Source organism: Pararge aegeria, chromosome 15, assembly GCF_905163445.1.
Source record: "Pararge aegeria chromosome 15, ilParAegt1.1, whole genome shotgun sequence".
Classification (NCBI taxonomy): Eukaryota; Metazoa; Arthropoda; class Insecta; order Lepidoptera; family Nymphalidae; genus Pararge; species Pararge aegeria.
This window is the reverse complement of record NC_053194.1, coordinates 17,935,056-17,952,478: the sequence shown is the minus strand read 5'-3', so window position 1 is coordinate 17,952,478 and position 17,423 is coordinate 17,935,056. Positions and strand designations below refer to the sequence as shown.

The 17,423-nt window shown below is 38.7% G+C and overlaps 3 protein-coding genes across 4 annotated transcripts; 1 reads left to right on the top strand and 2 right to left on the bottom strand.

Annotated features, from left to right (window-relative positions):
• Positions 1 to 37: 37 nt before the first annotated feature.
• LOC120629749 (organic cation transporter protein-like) lies at positions 38 to 17,310 on the bottom strand. 2 transcript variants are annotated; one of them, XM_039898770.1, is made up of 7 exons: positions 17,052 to 17,310; positions 6,242 to 6,443; positions 5,423 to 5,523; positions 4,296 to 4,450; positions 3,236 to 3,877; positions 2,776 to 2,957; positions 38 to 774 (listed from the first exon to the last, which is right to left on the bottom strand). In XM_039898770.1, exons 1-7 carry the CDS (start codon positions 17,213 to 17,215, stop codon positions 601 to 603), a joined length of 1,620 nt encoding a protein of 539 aa, XP_039754704.1. In that variant the 5' UTR covers positions 17,216 to 17,310; the 3' UTR covers positions 38 to 600. The 2 variants fall into 2 exon arrangements, with proteins under 2 accessions (XP_039754704.1, XP_039754705.1); XM_039898771.1 differs by lacking the exon at positions 17,052 to 17,310 and adding an exon at positions 14,233 to 14,851 and having other exon boundaries at positions 41 to 774.
• On the top strand, positions 9,334 to 12,029 carry LOC120629752 (uncharacterized serine-rich protein C215.13-like). Its single transcript, XM_039898773.1, has 2 exons — positions 9,334 to 9,695; positions 11,051 to 12,029. Exons 1-2 carry the CDS (start codon positions 9,506 to 9,508, stop codon positions 11,929 to 11,931), a joined length of 1,071 nt encoding a protein of 356 aa, XP_039754707.1. The 5' UTR covers positions 9,334 to 9,505; the 3' UTR covers positions 11,932 to 12,029.
• Positions 9,697 to 12,331, bottom strand: LOC120629751 (protein ALP1-like). The gene is made up of 2 exons (XM_039898772.1): positions 12,024 to 12,331; positions 9,697 to 10,924 (listed from the first exon to the last, which is right to left on the bottom strand). The coding sequence occupies exons 1-2, from the start codon at positions 12,302 to 12,304 to the stop codon at positions 10,048 to 10,050; spliced, it is 1,158 nt and encodes a 385-aa protein (XP_039754706.1). The 5' UTR covers positions 12,305 to 12,331; the 3' UTR covers positions 9,697 to 10,047.
• Positions 17,311 to 17,423: the final 113 nt, after the last annotated feature.

Here is a 17,423-nt window from a genome sequence, read left to right as displayed (position 1 = left end):
TTTCATTGATAAGTGCTAGTGTGACCTCGGATAAGACTCTGTGTCTAGTGTGTATTCTCAATGAAATTCGATGGTGTGTTTTCGGACCACATGTAAGTTGACAGTCGAATACGTGACCCGCATCATGATATTTTTGACTGAGTTACGAACTCTTCTGAGTGGTTAGTATTTAATTCGCATACAAAGCATGAATAATTTGAATTCGCTGCTCGAGTGGCACGCATTTGCTAACAAGGTTCACTAAATGGTGTCAGCAGCGTCTAGCACGAGGTAGCCCCAACCTTTGTCAGTGTACTTGGCTTCATACTGTTTTATACAATGTTAAGTCTAATGTGCCGTTCGCTTAAGCTTATATTAGGTAGTTACTTATCGTAGTTTAGGTAACTGTTTTAACATGAAGCACGAAAACTGGTGAAAAAATATAATTAAGAATTCTTCCTGCAATGCCCAGTATGATTCACGCAGTACCGGACAAGCTGCGTGACAAGCTTGGCTTCTGGATGGAACAGGTTCAGCGGAGGATTTATTTACACAACAAGCGAAGACTGCGGGAATACGGAAACCGGTCCAGTGAAGAGGATGATGAGATATCCGGTCGGTCTAGTCCACGATGACGTCGGTGGTGCGCGAGCGCGGCGCCGCGATGGCCTCGGCCTGGCGCACGGTGTCGGGCAGGCGCGCGTGCAGCGTCTCCGGCGTGAGCAGCATGAGCAGGCCGGCCGCGGCCGCCATGGCGCCGAACAGCAGGTAGGGCAGCGCCTCCATGTAGGCCATCTGGGGACACGCGCCGTCACTTACATCAGCAATCAACGTCGCCTTTAACCGCGAGGTACCGACTATAGGGTCAGTAAGCAGTCGCAAACACGTCTGTGAGCAAACATGGTCCCCCTGAAAACCAGCGTCACAGCTCGCTGCGGCTGCGTGCTTAGGCGGAACCCTATTTGTCCACATGCTTTGTGATTTTTTTTTGTTATATATTTTTGTATACTTACAATTGTAAGCAATTATGTAAGCAAGTATAAAAATTTCTTTCTTCCTAATTTCTTTCTTTAGGGCCTCTGAGCCTATATAATGAAGCCTATCCACGGACCATCAGGAAGACGACTGTATTCATATCTGCCGTCAGCGCACGGCACCTGAATTATAATGCAACTTATACAAAGTTATATTGTTGAGGTGCTGAGCGCTTCTAAATGAAAGTGAAGTGCTCGGAAGAACCCAAAATATTAATAATGTGTGTAGTTCTTCGCGCCGAAGAGGGTATGTTATTTTTAACCGACTTCCAAAGGAGATTCTTAATTCAATATTTTTTTTGAACATCTCTTGAGACTGAATGGTTATCTAACCAAAATGTTAGTTTACCTTTAGCGAAAATTTTAATTAGGTACATTTTTCTTTGTTACTTAATACAATTTTCGAATTAAATAAAAAATACTATTTGTATAGTACATTACATAGATTTCATCAGAATTCGTTTACTATTATATATCTAAAACTAAAAATGCTCATTAGACGGATAAATTTGCTGCCTTGTGCTGCTATTCCATCTAAAAACTATCTTTATGCAAAAATTCACGTCAATACCAAAAATACACTTTCGTTTTCTTTAAAGACACCTGTTTATTTTTAAAACAACAAAGCTATTAACCCAAATTCATGATTTTATACGCTACTTGGTCAGATAAAATTGACATGCACAACTACTTATGGTCTATTTACTTGAAAGCGGAAAATTAAATGCAAAAAAATCTTGTACTTTAAATAAATTACCTAACGAACCTGACTAACACTTAATACCTAGACTTTTCAATCTATCACATAAATCATTTATTAAGTTCAAAAGCTTTTGATTCGCTGATTTTTTGATTGATCTTTCAACCATTGGATATCAGGTTAAATTTATGAACAATCATCTAACATCAATTTGACGATGTGGGGCATTCATCACTTGGCCAGCGCTGTGGATTACAGTCTAAGCCCTTCTGAAAGTTGACCCGGAGGTCCTGTAGCGGCTCTTCAATGGGTTTATGATGATGACGCTTTGCTAATATGGGAGTTAAATCTACGAGCAATCTACACAAAAAACTAGAGTCAAGAATTTGTACAGTTCTTATCTACAAGCGACCAGGACTAGCACTCAAATACTAAACTTTCCGCTTAGCTTCGCTACAGAACAGACCAGTAGAGGCGTCAAGGGCGCGACCGTGGATCCGATCCGGCCGACCATGGAGCAGAAACCCATCAGGGAGTGGCGCGCCTGCGTGGGGAACAGCTCGAGGGTGTAGATGTAGATGGAGGCGAACACCATGCTGATACACAACTTGCCGATCATCGTCAGCGCTATCGTAAACGCAGCTGTTGGTGGAATGACGTGCGATGTCTCTATTGTGGATGAACGCTTTACAATGACAGTAAGCTCGTGGAGGACAACAAATTATGTGAATAAACTTAATGTGCATTGTATATCATGAAATTCCGCAAAATGACGCAAATTGCAGTTTTCTGGCCGATTTAATCACAAGAGAGGTTTTCCAACTACACGCGAGATATACAAACACTTGACCAACGAGGCAGTCACTTTTGTCAAATATGCAGAACGCTTTATCAATTTTACACACTTATTGCTATTTTTGCCGACAAACGCTTTTCAAGTGGACATCAAATTATTAAGATACGTAGATAGTTAAAGATATCATTAGGAAAAGTATTTGAAGAAGAATTTAAACGCAAATGTGTATGAATACTGTATCCCAAACAAAACTAAGGTATACTAACCAAAAGCGGTGTCTGCGGTGCAATGACCTGTCCAATTCTACCCGCCATAGAGCACACGGCAACCAAGCTGTGTCTGATGGTGGTGGGGTACAGCTCCGAGGTGTAGATGTAAATGCTGCTGAACGCCATGCTTATGCACAACTTGCCCAGCAAGTTCAGACACGTCTGCAGCCATTGCAAATCTGCAAAGTAAGATCTAGGCTACTGTCTACTCTACATGATGGTGTTAACACTAAAAAAATACATAAAGAAAATGAACAAATCACAGCAAAATGCGATTTTTCTAAAATTTCCAATTTGAGGAATTTGATAAATCTCTCCTTGATTAACTAACCGCTTAACAAAACTAAATAGTAACACAGCAGAATATAAATTACCATATATATAATAAAATGATAAATGTACTAGCTATAACCATGGCTAAATTTAACATTAAATGTTTTGTTATTTAGAAACTTACATTCTGGAATGAAGGGCAAGCAGACTAAAGAGATTCCACAAACGAAGAAGGCGGTCATGATAGAAGTCTTCCGTCCAAAGCGGTCCAGCGTGAGGACGCTGATGCAGTACCCTGGGATCTCCACCAGCGCCGTGAGGATGTAGTTCACGTAGCTGTTCCCCGCAAGGGACACAGAGTTTATTGAAAGTCCGTAGTAGATAAACGTCACCGTGATCCACCAAAATGAGCATATAAACAACCTTGATACTATAACTTTTGATTTTAACACTTGCAAAACAATAGATTCTTGCTTCTCCTCGGGAGTTGCTTGTGTTTTGGCTTCGTCTGTGGTGGATGGTGTATCGTCGGTCAATAATTTGATAGTTTCAGGAGAAAGTTTTCTGTTGTTGACCGTTGCGGCTTTAAAGATGATTGTAGCCGCTTCCTTCTTCCTGCCCTTGCTGAGCAGCCATCTAACACTCTCCTCTATCAGGAAGTAGTAGAATACAAAGAGAAAAGAAGGAACGTAAAGGATCCTTGTCAGCGTTCTCCATTCTGGCACAGCCCACGCTACTAGTGCAACTACCGCTTGACCGACTGCGAAGGTGCAAGAAATGATGTTGCCTCCGAGAACCCGCTTGTTGAGTCCCATCATTTCAAGTGCTGAAAAAAGAATACACCAGGTTATAATTTCTCGTGTTAAAATACAATAGGTGGTTGCGAACAAACGAATAGTAAAGGCAATAATGAATTCTATTGATGAGCCCATGTCTGTAAATATATTACATTTGACCCTTTGTCTTTCCGGAACTTTGTTAGTTTTGTACCAAATGGTCCATGGAGCTGTAGTTAATTATAAAATTGTATATATATTCAACATAACTAGGTGACCCAGTGAACTTTATTAATCTGAACTTTTTTTGGCAGTCCATGTAAATTTTCGGCTGTTGCTTTCGGTATATATTTATTAATGTTGGAAGATATTGCGGTGCATACATCGCTAATCTCTTTCAATGAAAAAAAATGTGTAGTCTTTGATTAAATAAATTCTCAGGAATATGCTAAGAATAAAACGACTTACCAAGAATGAAACCAGAGCTGTACACGCCAGCGCCAACGACTGCCTCGAAGAACTCCAGACACACATAGGTGATGTAGTCCTGGGAAAAGGAACGTCCCAAACCCACAGCAGCCGGGGCGATGGCAGTCAGGATGAATGCCACTCGCCGACCGAAGCTGGAAGGCAGTAAATAGAACACCTTTAAATTTGGGTTGAAAAATATAACATATTCTGCCAAGTAAAAACGCTCAAGGATAAACTTAGTTCGTGTAATGTAAGGAACAGAACTAAATTCATACTAATACTATAAATGCGAAAGTGTGTTTGTTTGCTCTTCTTTCAAGACTTAACCGAGCAACTTATCAACTTAATTTTTGGCATAAAATTAGTATAAAAGACCGAGAATAACAGAAGCTCCTTTTAATCGGAGGAAAACCAACGGTTCCCAGGGGAAAAAGAGTGTAAAACGCAAACGCGACGAAAAACGCGGGCGACGCCTAGTAAGGAAATAATAATAAAAGGATATATGTAGAATGTTGCAAGGCTAAGGGCACTAAGTTTCTAACAAATCAGGAGATTTTGCTGGCCGCAGCATCGATAACTTGAAGAGAGTACCGAGTTTTTCTTAATTTTGTGGCTGTACCTTGAAGAGCACGTTTAGCGATCTACCCCAGGCATTGGCTAGCTCTCTTCTCCCATATATTTACACCGATATTTTCTTTCTGGCACATTATTTTAAAATGGTCTTATTTTTTTCAACAAAATATTAAATTGGCATTATTGCAATATCTAAAGCATTGTTCTTTTGTCAATGCAGTGAATCGCGCATTGAATCGAGATAATGAAACGTGATGAAATATTCTAAAGCTTTTGAGTTAGATACAAAAGAGCAGAAATAATAAAAGCGTATAGTATTTACCTACGCGTATAGTATTCGCTGTTGCCAGAGAGGCTAGATAGAATTCCGTTGGTTCTGATTATCTTATATGCATAAAGAAATTAAATATAAGTATTGAAGAACAACTCTTTACTTGCATATCAGAAATTATTGAAACACACATTGAAAGACAAAATAGTTAAGTGAATATTAAATACGTATCAGAAACTTAGCATTTTACAAATTACAAAAAGGAATTCAAATCACTTACTTGTCAGAGATGTAAGCAGTTAGCGGCAGAGCAAGGAATATACCGGCACTGTGAAGCGTGCCGACTAACGTACGCTTCCATTCCTCGCATGCCAGATCGAACTGAAAAATGAGAAACAAAATTTTTAAATTACCGATAACAATTTTACAAAATAAACTCGTATAAGGCAAAATTTAATTTTGAGGATCTAAATTTGCCTCCGAACAAAACACTGAAATGCTACCTGCCTTTGCTGTTTAGTTATACCCAAGTACTTAAAAATGTTGTTGTAATTTGTTAGTATTTTCAATAAAGAACAGGAAAGCCAGCCTGCGATATAAATACATAAAAATGAAACTTCAAAACAAAACCAACTCTTTCAGCTTTCGGGACCTCTTTATCTGTCCTTGGGAATGATTACGTAAATGGTTTATCTTTTGTGTCTCAATTCAAATTTAAACGATCTATGTACCTATTAAGGTGCATTCAGTTAACTCAAAAAGGCAATAGAAACCCTAGACGTTAAGCATTAACAAATAATTAAGCTTTATTGATTATTATTTTTGTATTTCAAATACGAGGAAATTAACGAAAGAAAACTAAGCGTTTAATAATAGTGTGTTGTGGTCACATACACCCAGAATCATACAGACAGACGATGGGTATAAAGAGTCAGGTGGAACTAATTGGTACGCACTGTCCACAGTGGCCATTGGGATGGCTATTTTGAAGACAAACCTCACCATTGAGAAACTGATGTTGTGGTCCTGCAGGAATTACTGACTTGAAAGCACTGTCCGCACCTGCTATTAGGAAAGGGATTAAGAAGCCAAACCTCACCGTCGAAACAATAGTGTTGTGGTTCTCATACACCCATCTGGAGCACAGCTTTGTGTCAGTGGGGTGGAAGGAGTCGGCCGCACAGGTATTACCGATCGGTAAGTACCGCTCGCAGCGCCCTCTGCCGTCGGGTAAAGCCCAGTTTCCCCATCCGTTGGTTTCGAACCTTGGGGGATTTGCCTCGCACTCTGGGACTTTGCATCTGAAATAAAAGATTTTTCCAACGTTCAACTAGTCAAGTCACAATTGAGACAAGGTGGGTAAATCTGTTCCCACATAATTCTATACCATACTTTATTGGGTCCTTAAACTGAAGTCGAATCCCAACTTACAGGTCCCTCATGAAGAGTGACAAATAAAAGTTTAAACACTTTTACGGCTATGATGGCCAAGGTACACAATAAAGCTTAGAAATATGCAGCATATATGCTGCATTGAGATTCCAAGGAGGGCCGTATCGTTAAACGCAGCCAGATTGTGGTTATATAAAATTGGTCCATAAGAAGTGCGCAGCAGTGATCTCCATGGGGGAAAATGATGATGATAACTATGAGCATGGCCATAGCCCTTAGCTCCTACCCTTAGCGGAAATCTCTCATTTTCTAAGAAAGACAAAACGTAAAATTCTATACTTCGTAGATTTACATTATCTACTTCAAAGTTAATTTGTTTCCGTGAAAAGTAACAATAGTAGCTCTGACGTATGTACGCTAGGTAACTACCTACTTATATGCAATGAATCTGACCCTTTATCTGTTGCAGCCGTTCATTCATCTCTTTGTACTTTCAATCGGCATTATTTGTGAGGTTACATTGGATAACTATGCGTTGTAGGTATTTTAAATGTGTTGTTTTCAACGGCTTCCCACCCGCTACCCACATTTGCCCTTCTGTTCAGTAACACAAGCCAATATTATTGACAAATTGCGATCCACCCGGCTTCACAAAGGTACAATGTATTTATGTATTAGACGGCCGACTGGCGCAGTGGGCAGCGACTTTGCTTTCTGAGTCCAAGGCCGTGGGTTCGATTCCCAAAACTGGAAAATGTTTGTGTGATGAAACATGAATGTATTTCAGTGTCTGGGTGTTTATATGTATATTATTCATAAAAATATTCATCAGTTATCTTAGTACCCATGACACAAGCTACGCTTATTTTGGGGCTAGATGGCGATTTGTGTTTTGTAGTAGTATATTTATTTATGTATGTAATTTAGCGGGAGTTTAAATGCCCGCGCCCGCCAGCCGCTCTGTCCCCGCTTTTTAAATCTCTGATGATTGGTAAATAGCCCAATTTTTTTTTTGTAAAACGTTAAGGATAGGATATAAATCGTTAGTGTGGGTTCTTCTTTGGAGGTAAACATATACCGCCGTGGACTTTTTATTGATCTTTCTAAGATATATAACTCCGTAGTACATTGATTTATTCTACCTCCTATGGTGTAGCCAGGTTTTGCAATGTAAGCGCACAAAAATAGCTTTGTCACGACATCACATTACAAATCTTTTATTTGCGAGTTCTTAGATGGCGTTAGTAATAAAAAGGATAACGCTTTAACCTAGTTACAACCATCCGGTATACTCGTTTGCCGCGAGTCTCGTTGTACTGAGATCGCTTGTCATTAAACACTTCCTTTTTTTATTTTTCCTCACCGTCCCCTTGAGCGTGATAGTTCCTCCACTTTGAATAGTGTATTAATTGCAATATTAATAAACAATGATTGCTCTTAATTAATTTTAAACGAGAGGCTGATTTATTTTCTGATTTTCTGACACACGATTCTCAGAATCTCTCTAGGTACCACGCTGGTCTAGTGGAATTGGTAGATACACGCCTTTGAGAACATTATGCACTCTCAGCGATGCAGGATTCCTCACGATGAGATCTTCACTGCTAAATCAAGTGATATTTTAATCGCCTTAGTTAAAAACACACATAACTCAGAAAAGACAGAGACGCGAACATTCCCCAAAATACCAATCAGTACCCCAGGATCAATAAACTCGTTATTATCTACTGTAATGAAAAGTAGTATTTGATAACTCTCCATAATGATTGATAACGGTTCATTGTCAAGTATTCTGTTATCCCTAAAAGTAATTAAACATTATCTTGTAGAAATAATCCTAGTGTTAGTTGTGCCCAAAAATAATTTCGTCAATGATGAATGATCGGCTAACATGACGTGAGAGCGCGCATGTGTAGAATATCCACGGTATTACGACTAGCAGAGATAATAAGTACGTACTCAATTTTCGAGTGCACAATAAAGTAATGATGAAGTTCGGCATCATGAAACGCTCACTTCCTGGATCGTTATTAGGTGCTTATGCCTGATTAAGCTTTTAAGCTTACGGGACATTTATCAAAAACATACCAATAACGTGTTTGTTTACTTTACTACAGTTTTTGTTTTAGAGAAGTCGAGCTTCTACCCAATGCGCTATCACCGCTTCCAATACGCTATGACGACACCAAAAAGCTCTACGTTCTTCAAATTGAACTTAATTTGCTAAAATCTGTTCTTAGTTTAGATTCATTTATATTTATTAATTCGACAATGGCAATTTACTCATTACTCAACAGATAAGTAATTTTCCGGATTTCTGTATTTAGTTCGTAAATCTTCAGTAATCGTCGTTGATAATAATTTAAATGGATAGGTCGTACGATTTGTTATCAGACCCTCATGATTTCTCTATCATAATCATGCCAATTTTATTGAAACAAAATTACATTAAATTGTTGATTTGTACTCAAAATTTTTCTGGTTCACATACCTAGCCTAGGCATATCTGCGTAGTGTGCCTAACACACAATGCGTCATGCAGAACAGAGGATATATTAAACACCTTAAACAGGCCACAGACAGCCACGTCCCGATTCCCTGTCCTTTCTTTTGAGTATTAAACGAAATTAAAAGGTTAATTTTCTTTTGATTGGTCCATTTCACATCGTATTTATAACATCTTTGAATTTGTTAACATGAATGGCCTCAGGAACATACAAGTACTTATAATGATTTTCGCGCCAGATTTTCTTACGTGACAGTAAAACTTTTTAGTGTGGTTTTACAGTGACGCTTTCGCCAGCGCAGTTGGTAAGCGTCGCGGGCCACGAGCTTTGCGTCTCATGGATCATTACATAGTCACGCGGATGGCCCGCGTTGACGGCAATTCAGCCGCGCTTTTCAACCGCGTGCGGGCGAGGAGTCATTGTGTTCAGTGTGCGTTGCACAGTCTCGCCGGTCGGACGCGCGCATGCGTACCGTCGTCGCCAAAATGAATGCGAATTATATCGATACGGGTCGATTGATTGAAGAAGTTCGCTTTCGACCGTTGCTGTGGGATCCATCGAACGAATTATACAAAAACAAAGACGCAAAAAATAAGGCTTGGGAAGAAGTTGGAGAAGCAATCTTTGGAGAAAATTACATAAAGAAAGACAAAGGTATGTTTATAAAATTTGTATTTTTATCAATTACATTTATAATATAAAATTTATATTATGTTGGTATAAAAGTCGTCGTTAAACATATGTAGGGTAAGATTTCAATCGATATGTAGGGTAAGATAAGGTAAATTGATCAATTTTACTTGTTGGAGCACTATCTTTATGGATTTAAAAATAAGATTGTGGATTTTTGATGATTTGAACACTCTTCAACGGTTTACTTGCAGAAAAAACACATTAGATTAGTCATAAATGACTATGAATCATCACTATAGTCTATACTTGAAAGGACGACAATGAATTCAATTCCACTAATAAGTTCTTTCAAATAGGTACTAGGTAGGTACCTCTAGAATATTTGTCTGTCTTGCCACGAAACACTGCCAGCAGGCGATATAAAGTAATCGGCAAACACTTCGCGTAGTGTGTTTCCTGTTCTAGAAACTGGCTGAAGATTCATGTCAATCAAACCACTAATGCTTAATAAGTCATTTCCATTGTAGCCGTCTCGCACTCTGATAAAATTGTGTAATACGCAACAAGCTTTAACTATAGTTTTTGCGTTGGAGAAGCTCACGTTCATTGGAGTGTGAAACACTCTAAACTTGTTTGATAATATTCCAAATGTACATTCTATGTACCTTCTGGCACGGCTTAGACGGTAATTGAATATCTTCTGTTTGTGGCTCATATCATTTCGAAGATAAGGTTTCATCACATAGTTCGATATGCCAAATGCACCATCACCAATTATTATATGAGGTGCCACAATATTAGATCCTTGCAGGTACTTTGGAGCCGGTAACCTTAAATTATTTCTTTCTAACTGTTGAAATAGTACACTGTTTTGGAATATGGTGGAATCAGAGTTTTTCCCACAAGAACCAATGTTGACATAAGTAAAGCAATAGTTGGCATCGCACATTGCCAGAAGGACAATAGAATAAAAATGTTTGTAATTGTAAAACATTGACCCTCCACCTGCGGGATTAACTATGCGTATATGTTTACCATCTATTGCCCCACAACAGTTAGGAAAGTTTGCATACATCTCAAACTCTGCACTAATACGTTGCCACATTTGCGTTGTCGGTTGAGGAATGCATTCTTCGCGTAGTTTTTCCCATATCTCACAGCAAACTTCCTTGACGATTTTGCTTATAGTAGTAACGCCCATTCTGTATGTGACATGTAGATCGGAGTAAGTGTTCCCAGTAGCTAAGAATCTGAAAAAAATATATATAATTATTAGAACTAGTAGAAAGTTCCAAGTAGGAAAGGATTCATAAAAAGTACAAGTGAGAAGGCGTGATACACAAAATATTATTTTTGCCAATTTTTTTTTGTTTCAGATAAGCTTTTACGTCAAAGATGGAAATCTGCAAGAGATGGATATTTCAAAACCAAAGCTAATATGAAAAAAGCACCATCTGGTAGCGGGGCAAAAACCGTTACAAAATACATTTATTTCAAAGAATTAAACTTTCTTGATCGTATCACTGAAAACGAAGTTTCAGAATCTATGTACAACATTAATGAACAATCAAGTTCATCTGAAACAATAGCTCACGTAGTAAATAACGACGAAATTTCTGGCTCTTCTCAAAACAGTTCTACTCCGGTGGCTGACCAAGATAAACCAACATGGACTCGGAAGAGGAAACATGAACGGGTACAAGAGAACTCCGCGTTTGAGAAAAAGTTGGTAGATTTGTTAGACAAAAATATGCCAGACATAAGCTCTGACGATTTGTCATTTTTTAATTCTCTAGGTCCAATACTAAAATCTTTTAACAGTTATAAAAAACTATTATTTCGTTCCAAAGTATTGCAAATCGCCATGGATCTCTCCGCGCCAACTTCAAGTGGCACTACGTCGACGTCCAACATCTTGTCACCAGAACATAACTCAAATTCTACTACAACATCAACAACCAATCATTCTAATGATACTACTACGCAACGAGGTTATCAATCAGCAAGTCAATATTACACCGTCATGTCACCAGAAAATGATTCTAATTCTTCTGTAATGTGTGCAACCAATTCATCATATTTTTCAAACCAAACGCTACCAGTCAACGAATCAATGTCTAGTACCACCACTCAGCAAGGCTATCAAACAGCAAATCAATATGATCCTCATTCAACAGTCAATAATTCTGTTCAGCAAAGCTGTGAAGAAATACAGCACTTTCCAAATATTGCATCAGAAAACGACAATTTCTATTAATTACATTTCAACGAGTTTTGTTTTTTTGATTGTTTAAATTTTCTAAATAAAGTAATTACTAAAAATTAAATAGTATTTTTCATGCCACTTACCTTAAGGTAATCGCCAACTTTTCAACTGGTTCTATAGGTGCTCGACGTAAACTTGATCTTTTTAAATTATGTTCTATCTTGCAGAGTAATTCATTAAATGTTGTTATAGACAGACGAAAATGTTTAAAGAACTTGTCACTATGTTCTCTTAAATCCGCAAACGATGTAGAGAACGCGCCTCTCAGCAATCTAGTGGCATTGTAAGGATGTACTTGTATACGTCGTCGTCGTTGCCTTTTTTTCCATAAGTAATATAGTATAATAAATACGAGAAGTCTCATCACGACTGTATGAGCCGGCAAACCGATCACGACTGTACGAGGCGGCTAACCGCGCGACTAGCTTTAAACTAGTTTTATAGTTTCGAGCGGGTCATCCGCGCGCTTACCACCCGCGCGGACAGTAAGCGTCACTGTAAAACCACACTAAGTGGAAGTTCGGGCTGAGCTCAAAGTGTCTCGTGTACTGATAACTGTAAGCAATAAGTAGGCACTTATTTAGATATCTATTTGAAATCTTGATGGCCATCTAACGCTAGGAGATTGCGTAGTGTGTAACAATGTTGCGGAATGGGAGATAACTCTTCATTCTTATGAAGGACTAGCGGATGCTCTTGACTTCGACTGCGTACAAAAGGGTTTTTAAAATTTTTATTTAAAAAAATAGCCAATCGACGCGGACACAAAACTAACGCGCTTGGTGTGACGTCATAGTTGAACAAATGAGTGGACAAGTTTTTTGTTTTGGTAAATAAAATACTACAACAAAACACACATCACCAACTAGACCCAAAGTGTTTTGGGTATTAAGATAGCTGCTGTCCGTTATCCGTTATAAGTGAGTAAAGAAAGGTTGATAACAACTGTGTATTCTGATCTTCCATCACCCAGGGAATGATAACCCGCGGGGAATCGCATCTGAAAACCACCTGGCATGGGGATCCAGCTAAAAAAACTGCGCTGCATAAAGCAATGTAGCATAATGCTGTGCCGTAACCTTTTACTAGGTTGTGCCACATGATAAGTTATCCTGACGTTTTTGCTAACTGAGCATTGAGCTAAGTCAATTAAAAGAGGTGCTGGCTCGCATCTTACGTGTAAACATTTTAGTGTGTGGCTTTCTGTCTTCTTCACTCATAACGCTTACACTCATATGCCTAACATTACGATTTCATCATATTCCTCAGCCTATTAGTTTCCCATGGCTGGTCACAAGCCTTATCTCTCTAAGCAGAGAGAAAGCCGTCATAAGACGCTTTACAAATGCGTGTCAGCGACTGTGGCTTTAACGATTTTTTATCAAACGGCTTAAAACCTTTATCACAATCCGTTAGCGATGATAAACAACTATGACGGCACGTGCTTTAAAGCCCCGACAATTTCTTGCCAGGAAACCTAATTTTAACCTTACCTATCTGGGTAATACATTTGACACTAACTCGGGAACCGTACCTACCCGGGATAGCTTGAACTTTAACTGAACCAACCACTAGACCGAAAAGGCAGTAAGCTGGAAAGGTTTTTTTTTTATTTTACTCCAAGTAAGCAATACAATCTCACCTGGTGGTAAAAGATGATGCAGTCTGAAATGGTAACGGGCTAACCTGATAGTGAATATAGCAGTTATATGATATCCTTAACTACTCCTACTCGATTTTTACCGGACGTCGTCACGACGTCGTACCGGAACCACTGTAGGCCACGGTCGAATCCTCCCACCAGACCAGACTAGAGAAAACGCAGGGATTCTAGAAACTGGCGGTCCCGCCGTCAAAATTTTACCATAATTAGTTTAAATAATAAGTTTCTATACTTCAATAGATTTAGCCGAAGCACTGACACTGTTACTTGGCCTATTTTTTTCAAACAAATTATAATCCAAAAGATTACTAAAAAGAGGACCTATACACATATGCGCGTGTGTGTCAAATACGTGGTAATGTGTGTCTTAATGTATTTTTTGCACAATTAAAAAAAAACATTAGTACCGTACTCTATAGAAATATTACTTCACAGGTACATAATGTACTTTGTCAGAGACTTATCTGTAAAACCGTTGCAAAATTTCATACTCCCCCGTCCGGGTAAAATGGGTACAAAGTTTTTGCTTCACGTATTGATATACAGATTACGAAAACTGCCTAATCAAACCCAGTGGCCGGTACAGCCACTTACAGCAACAGCTGCGCCAAAAATAAGCTTATTCTCACCTGTAAGGTACATTGCCAGCTGAAAATATATACTGGCTGTTGTAGATCGCAGTGAACATGATCGGTATCAGAATCAAACCGAAGTTCTTCATCTGGTATCTCCCGAACTGTCCCACCTCCAGCAGGATCTCATCCAGGTCTATTACCTTCTCCTTACTCATTTTGTTGCAAGAACTTAACTTTTAATATGTACAAACACTTTTCTGTTCACTCAACTTAGTACTTCTTAAATACAACGTTGATCATTTTCCCGGCTTATTTACCAACTTCAGATATATATCTAGATATTTAATTATTAAACAGTTACTAAAGCATACAAAATATAGAGTTACTTATCGTATTATTTTACCGATAAAGTTTATCTTTCGTACCTCGTTAGCAAATTCAGATCGCAACACTTTTTTTAAATAATTATAAAATAAACTTAGTATTATTTACTATTGTAACCTTCATATGTGTTCTTAATGCAATGCTCTTTTAGCGATTTATTTTGAAGCACTTTTTTATAGCAATTTACAATTTCCTTCTGTATTTGTTTACTTATTTGATGTTATTTATGTTATGAAAAAGTAATTTCGCACGCTGTTTCGTCCCGAGCACCTTCGTCCGCGGCGACTGACGTCCGCCTGCGACTTCGCATTCCGCACTGCTGCCCGCGACAGATTTGAGAAAATTGATATGATCTAGTACTAATGGTGAGCCCACACGATGACGGACCGCAATGCAATACATTACTAGCACAGACAGTAGACAACAAATATTGTTATGATCATGATCACCCATTACCGGCCCACTACAGGGCACGGGTCTCCCCTCGGAATGAGAAGGGTTTAAGCCGTAGTCTACAACGCTGGCCAAGTGCGGATCGGTAGACTAGATTGGTGGAATAATAATAAAACTCTTCTTTACACCAAATGATAAAAAATAAAAAAAACAATACAGGAAACTAAATTTATGAACTAACGTAGGGCGTAAGGGCGGCGTTAATGAAGGTAAAGAGAACAAAGAGTTAAAATGGTGGTTGGTGCACAGATAAAAAAAGAAACAAGAAATAAAACCGATTTATTAATTTTAAAATAAACAATAAACGTAGGTACATAAAATAACATACCTATGTTCACTTGTGCGTTGGAGACTTGATAAAGCAGTGGGAAAAGATAAAATTTGATTCTTTCCCCGGGGAGAAAATTACCTGCCTCGCTAGCAATACAGTTTTAAGAAGTTGTAGGTTTATAAGCGTATCGTAATGTGGAATAAATAAATAGATTGAATGAATAATTGCAAGACCTAAAAAATGCATGCAGTGCAATGCACATTTTTATTGTACACCATAAGGAAAGATAACCGAAATTTCATTAAAGTTTAATATAAATGCGGTGATAGCCTTGTGGTAAGGGCTTTGGAGTTCCTTTTGGGGGGACTGAGGAACCCGAACCTCTAACTTTTAAGAGCTGTGTGCGTTTTAAATTTACTTAATTAAATATCACTTGCTTTAACGGTGAAGGAAGACATTATAAATATAAAATAAATAATAAATAAATATACCACGACATTACATCGCCATCAAACCCCAAATTAAGCGTAGCATGAGTTATTGGTACTAAAATGTCTGATAAATATTTTTATGAATAATATACATAAATACATATAATATACTTACAAGTAAACACTCAGACACTGAAAAACATTGATGTTTATCACACAAACATTTTCCAGTTATGGGAACCGCCCTCTGCGCCAGGCGGGCGTAGGGAAACTTGCATTGCTGAAAGTTCTCCATCGTGTTCTCGGACGTGTGAAGACTGCCAACACTTGGCTAGCGTGGTGGTATACGGCCTAACCCGCTCTCGTTGTGCGTTAACGCGTGTCTTCTGGTCACAGGTATTGATATGCTGATTCGCGGGTTGATATGATGATGAAGATGTAAGTTGTTTGCTTGACCTTTCTTTTCGGTTGATTCCTATTAGCGTTGCGAACCTCCGCAAACGAGCCACTCGTGGATAACTCTAGTGCGCTTTTACCCTAAAAACTACTTACAAGTGAAAAAAAAAAACGTGTGAGCCGTCACGGGACGACGCGCCTGGCAGATGTGAAACATCGAAATTGTTTTCTGTAAGTTATTGCAGATATTGCATAATGAAAAGATAAAGCATTACAAATTTGTTCCACAAATTATTAAAAAAATACAACCAAATGGATAACCACTCCTTTTGTAAGTTAGTAATGATTTTTGTCGGTTAGTAATGACTGTTAGAATGAAATTAATATTAATTTTTATTGTTACATACAAAATACAAAAATTCAATCATATATCAGGTTTACCCTCCGCCTATAGATGTTTCACATCAAAAATACTAAAAGCCGGTCATGGCGACTTGTACCTACCCATACACAATGATAGATCGAAGATTATTGTGTAAGATAATAATATCAAATGTGCAGAGTAATAAGTTACTAATTAGCAACGGATAATGAAAATTATAATACTTAGTAATAATTGACAGACCGAGCCGATGGCCCACCTGATGGTAAGTGGAAAACGATTGCCCAAAAACAGCAAAATTTCAAAGAGCATGCAAGGAGCACGTCCTGCAACATGCAGCCCTGTGTCCATCAAATTGAGGCCTCACGTGCCTCACAGCCTCACAGCATTGCAACAATGCTACGTAGCGGCAGAAATAAGCACGGCTCTGTCACAAAAACCTCTAACTACTAGGTACTACAAAAATTACGAAGAACGCTGAAGACAGCTAGTGAACCTAAAGATAAAGAAGATGCCAATAAGCGAAAGGACTACGAATACGGTCCTATAGTCTTACCTTGCCTTGACGTCTGCAGCGGTGAATATGTACTGGCTGTTATAGAGGGCACTTGTAATGATGGCGACGAGGATCAGCACGTAGTTCTGAATCTGGTAGCGGCCGTACTCTCCGATCTCCACCAAGACGCTGTCCAGGTTCACATCGCATTTGTAATTCGGCATGTCTCATTCCTCGGAGTAAAGAACACTGCGAAGACAAGCCTACGCGACGCGTAGAGGCGACCGTTGTAAGCTCAGTGAGCTTAGACGCATAACCTTGCCTATTCCGTTAACTATAAGCACAGTTCATCAATTTATTATGAGTCGTACTCAATAAGTAAAGAGGTCAAGCTGGTTAAAATAAATTTCACTTTCACCTCCAAAATATGAC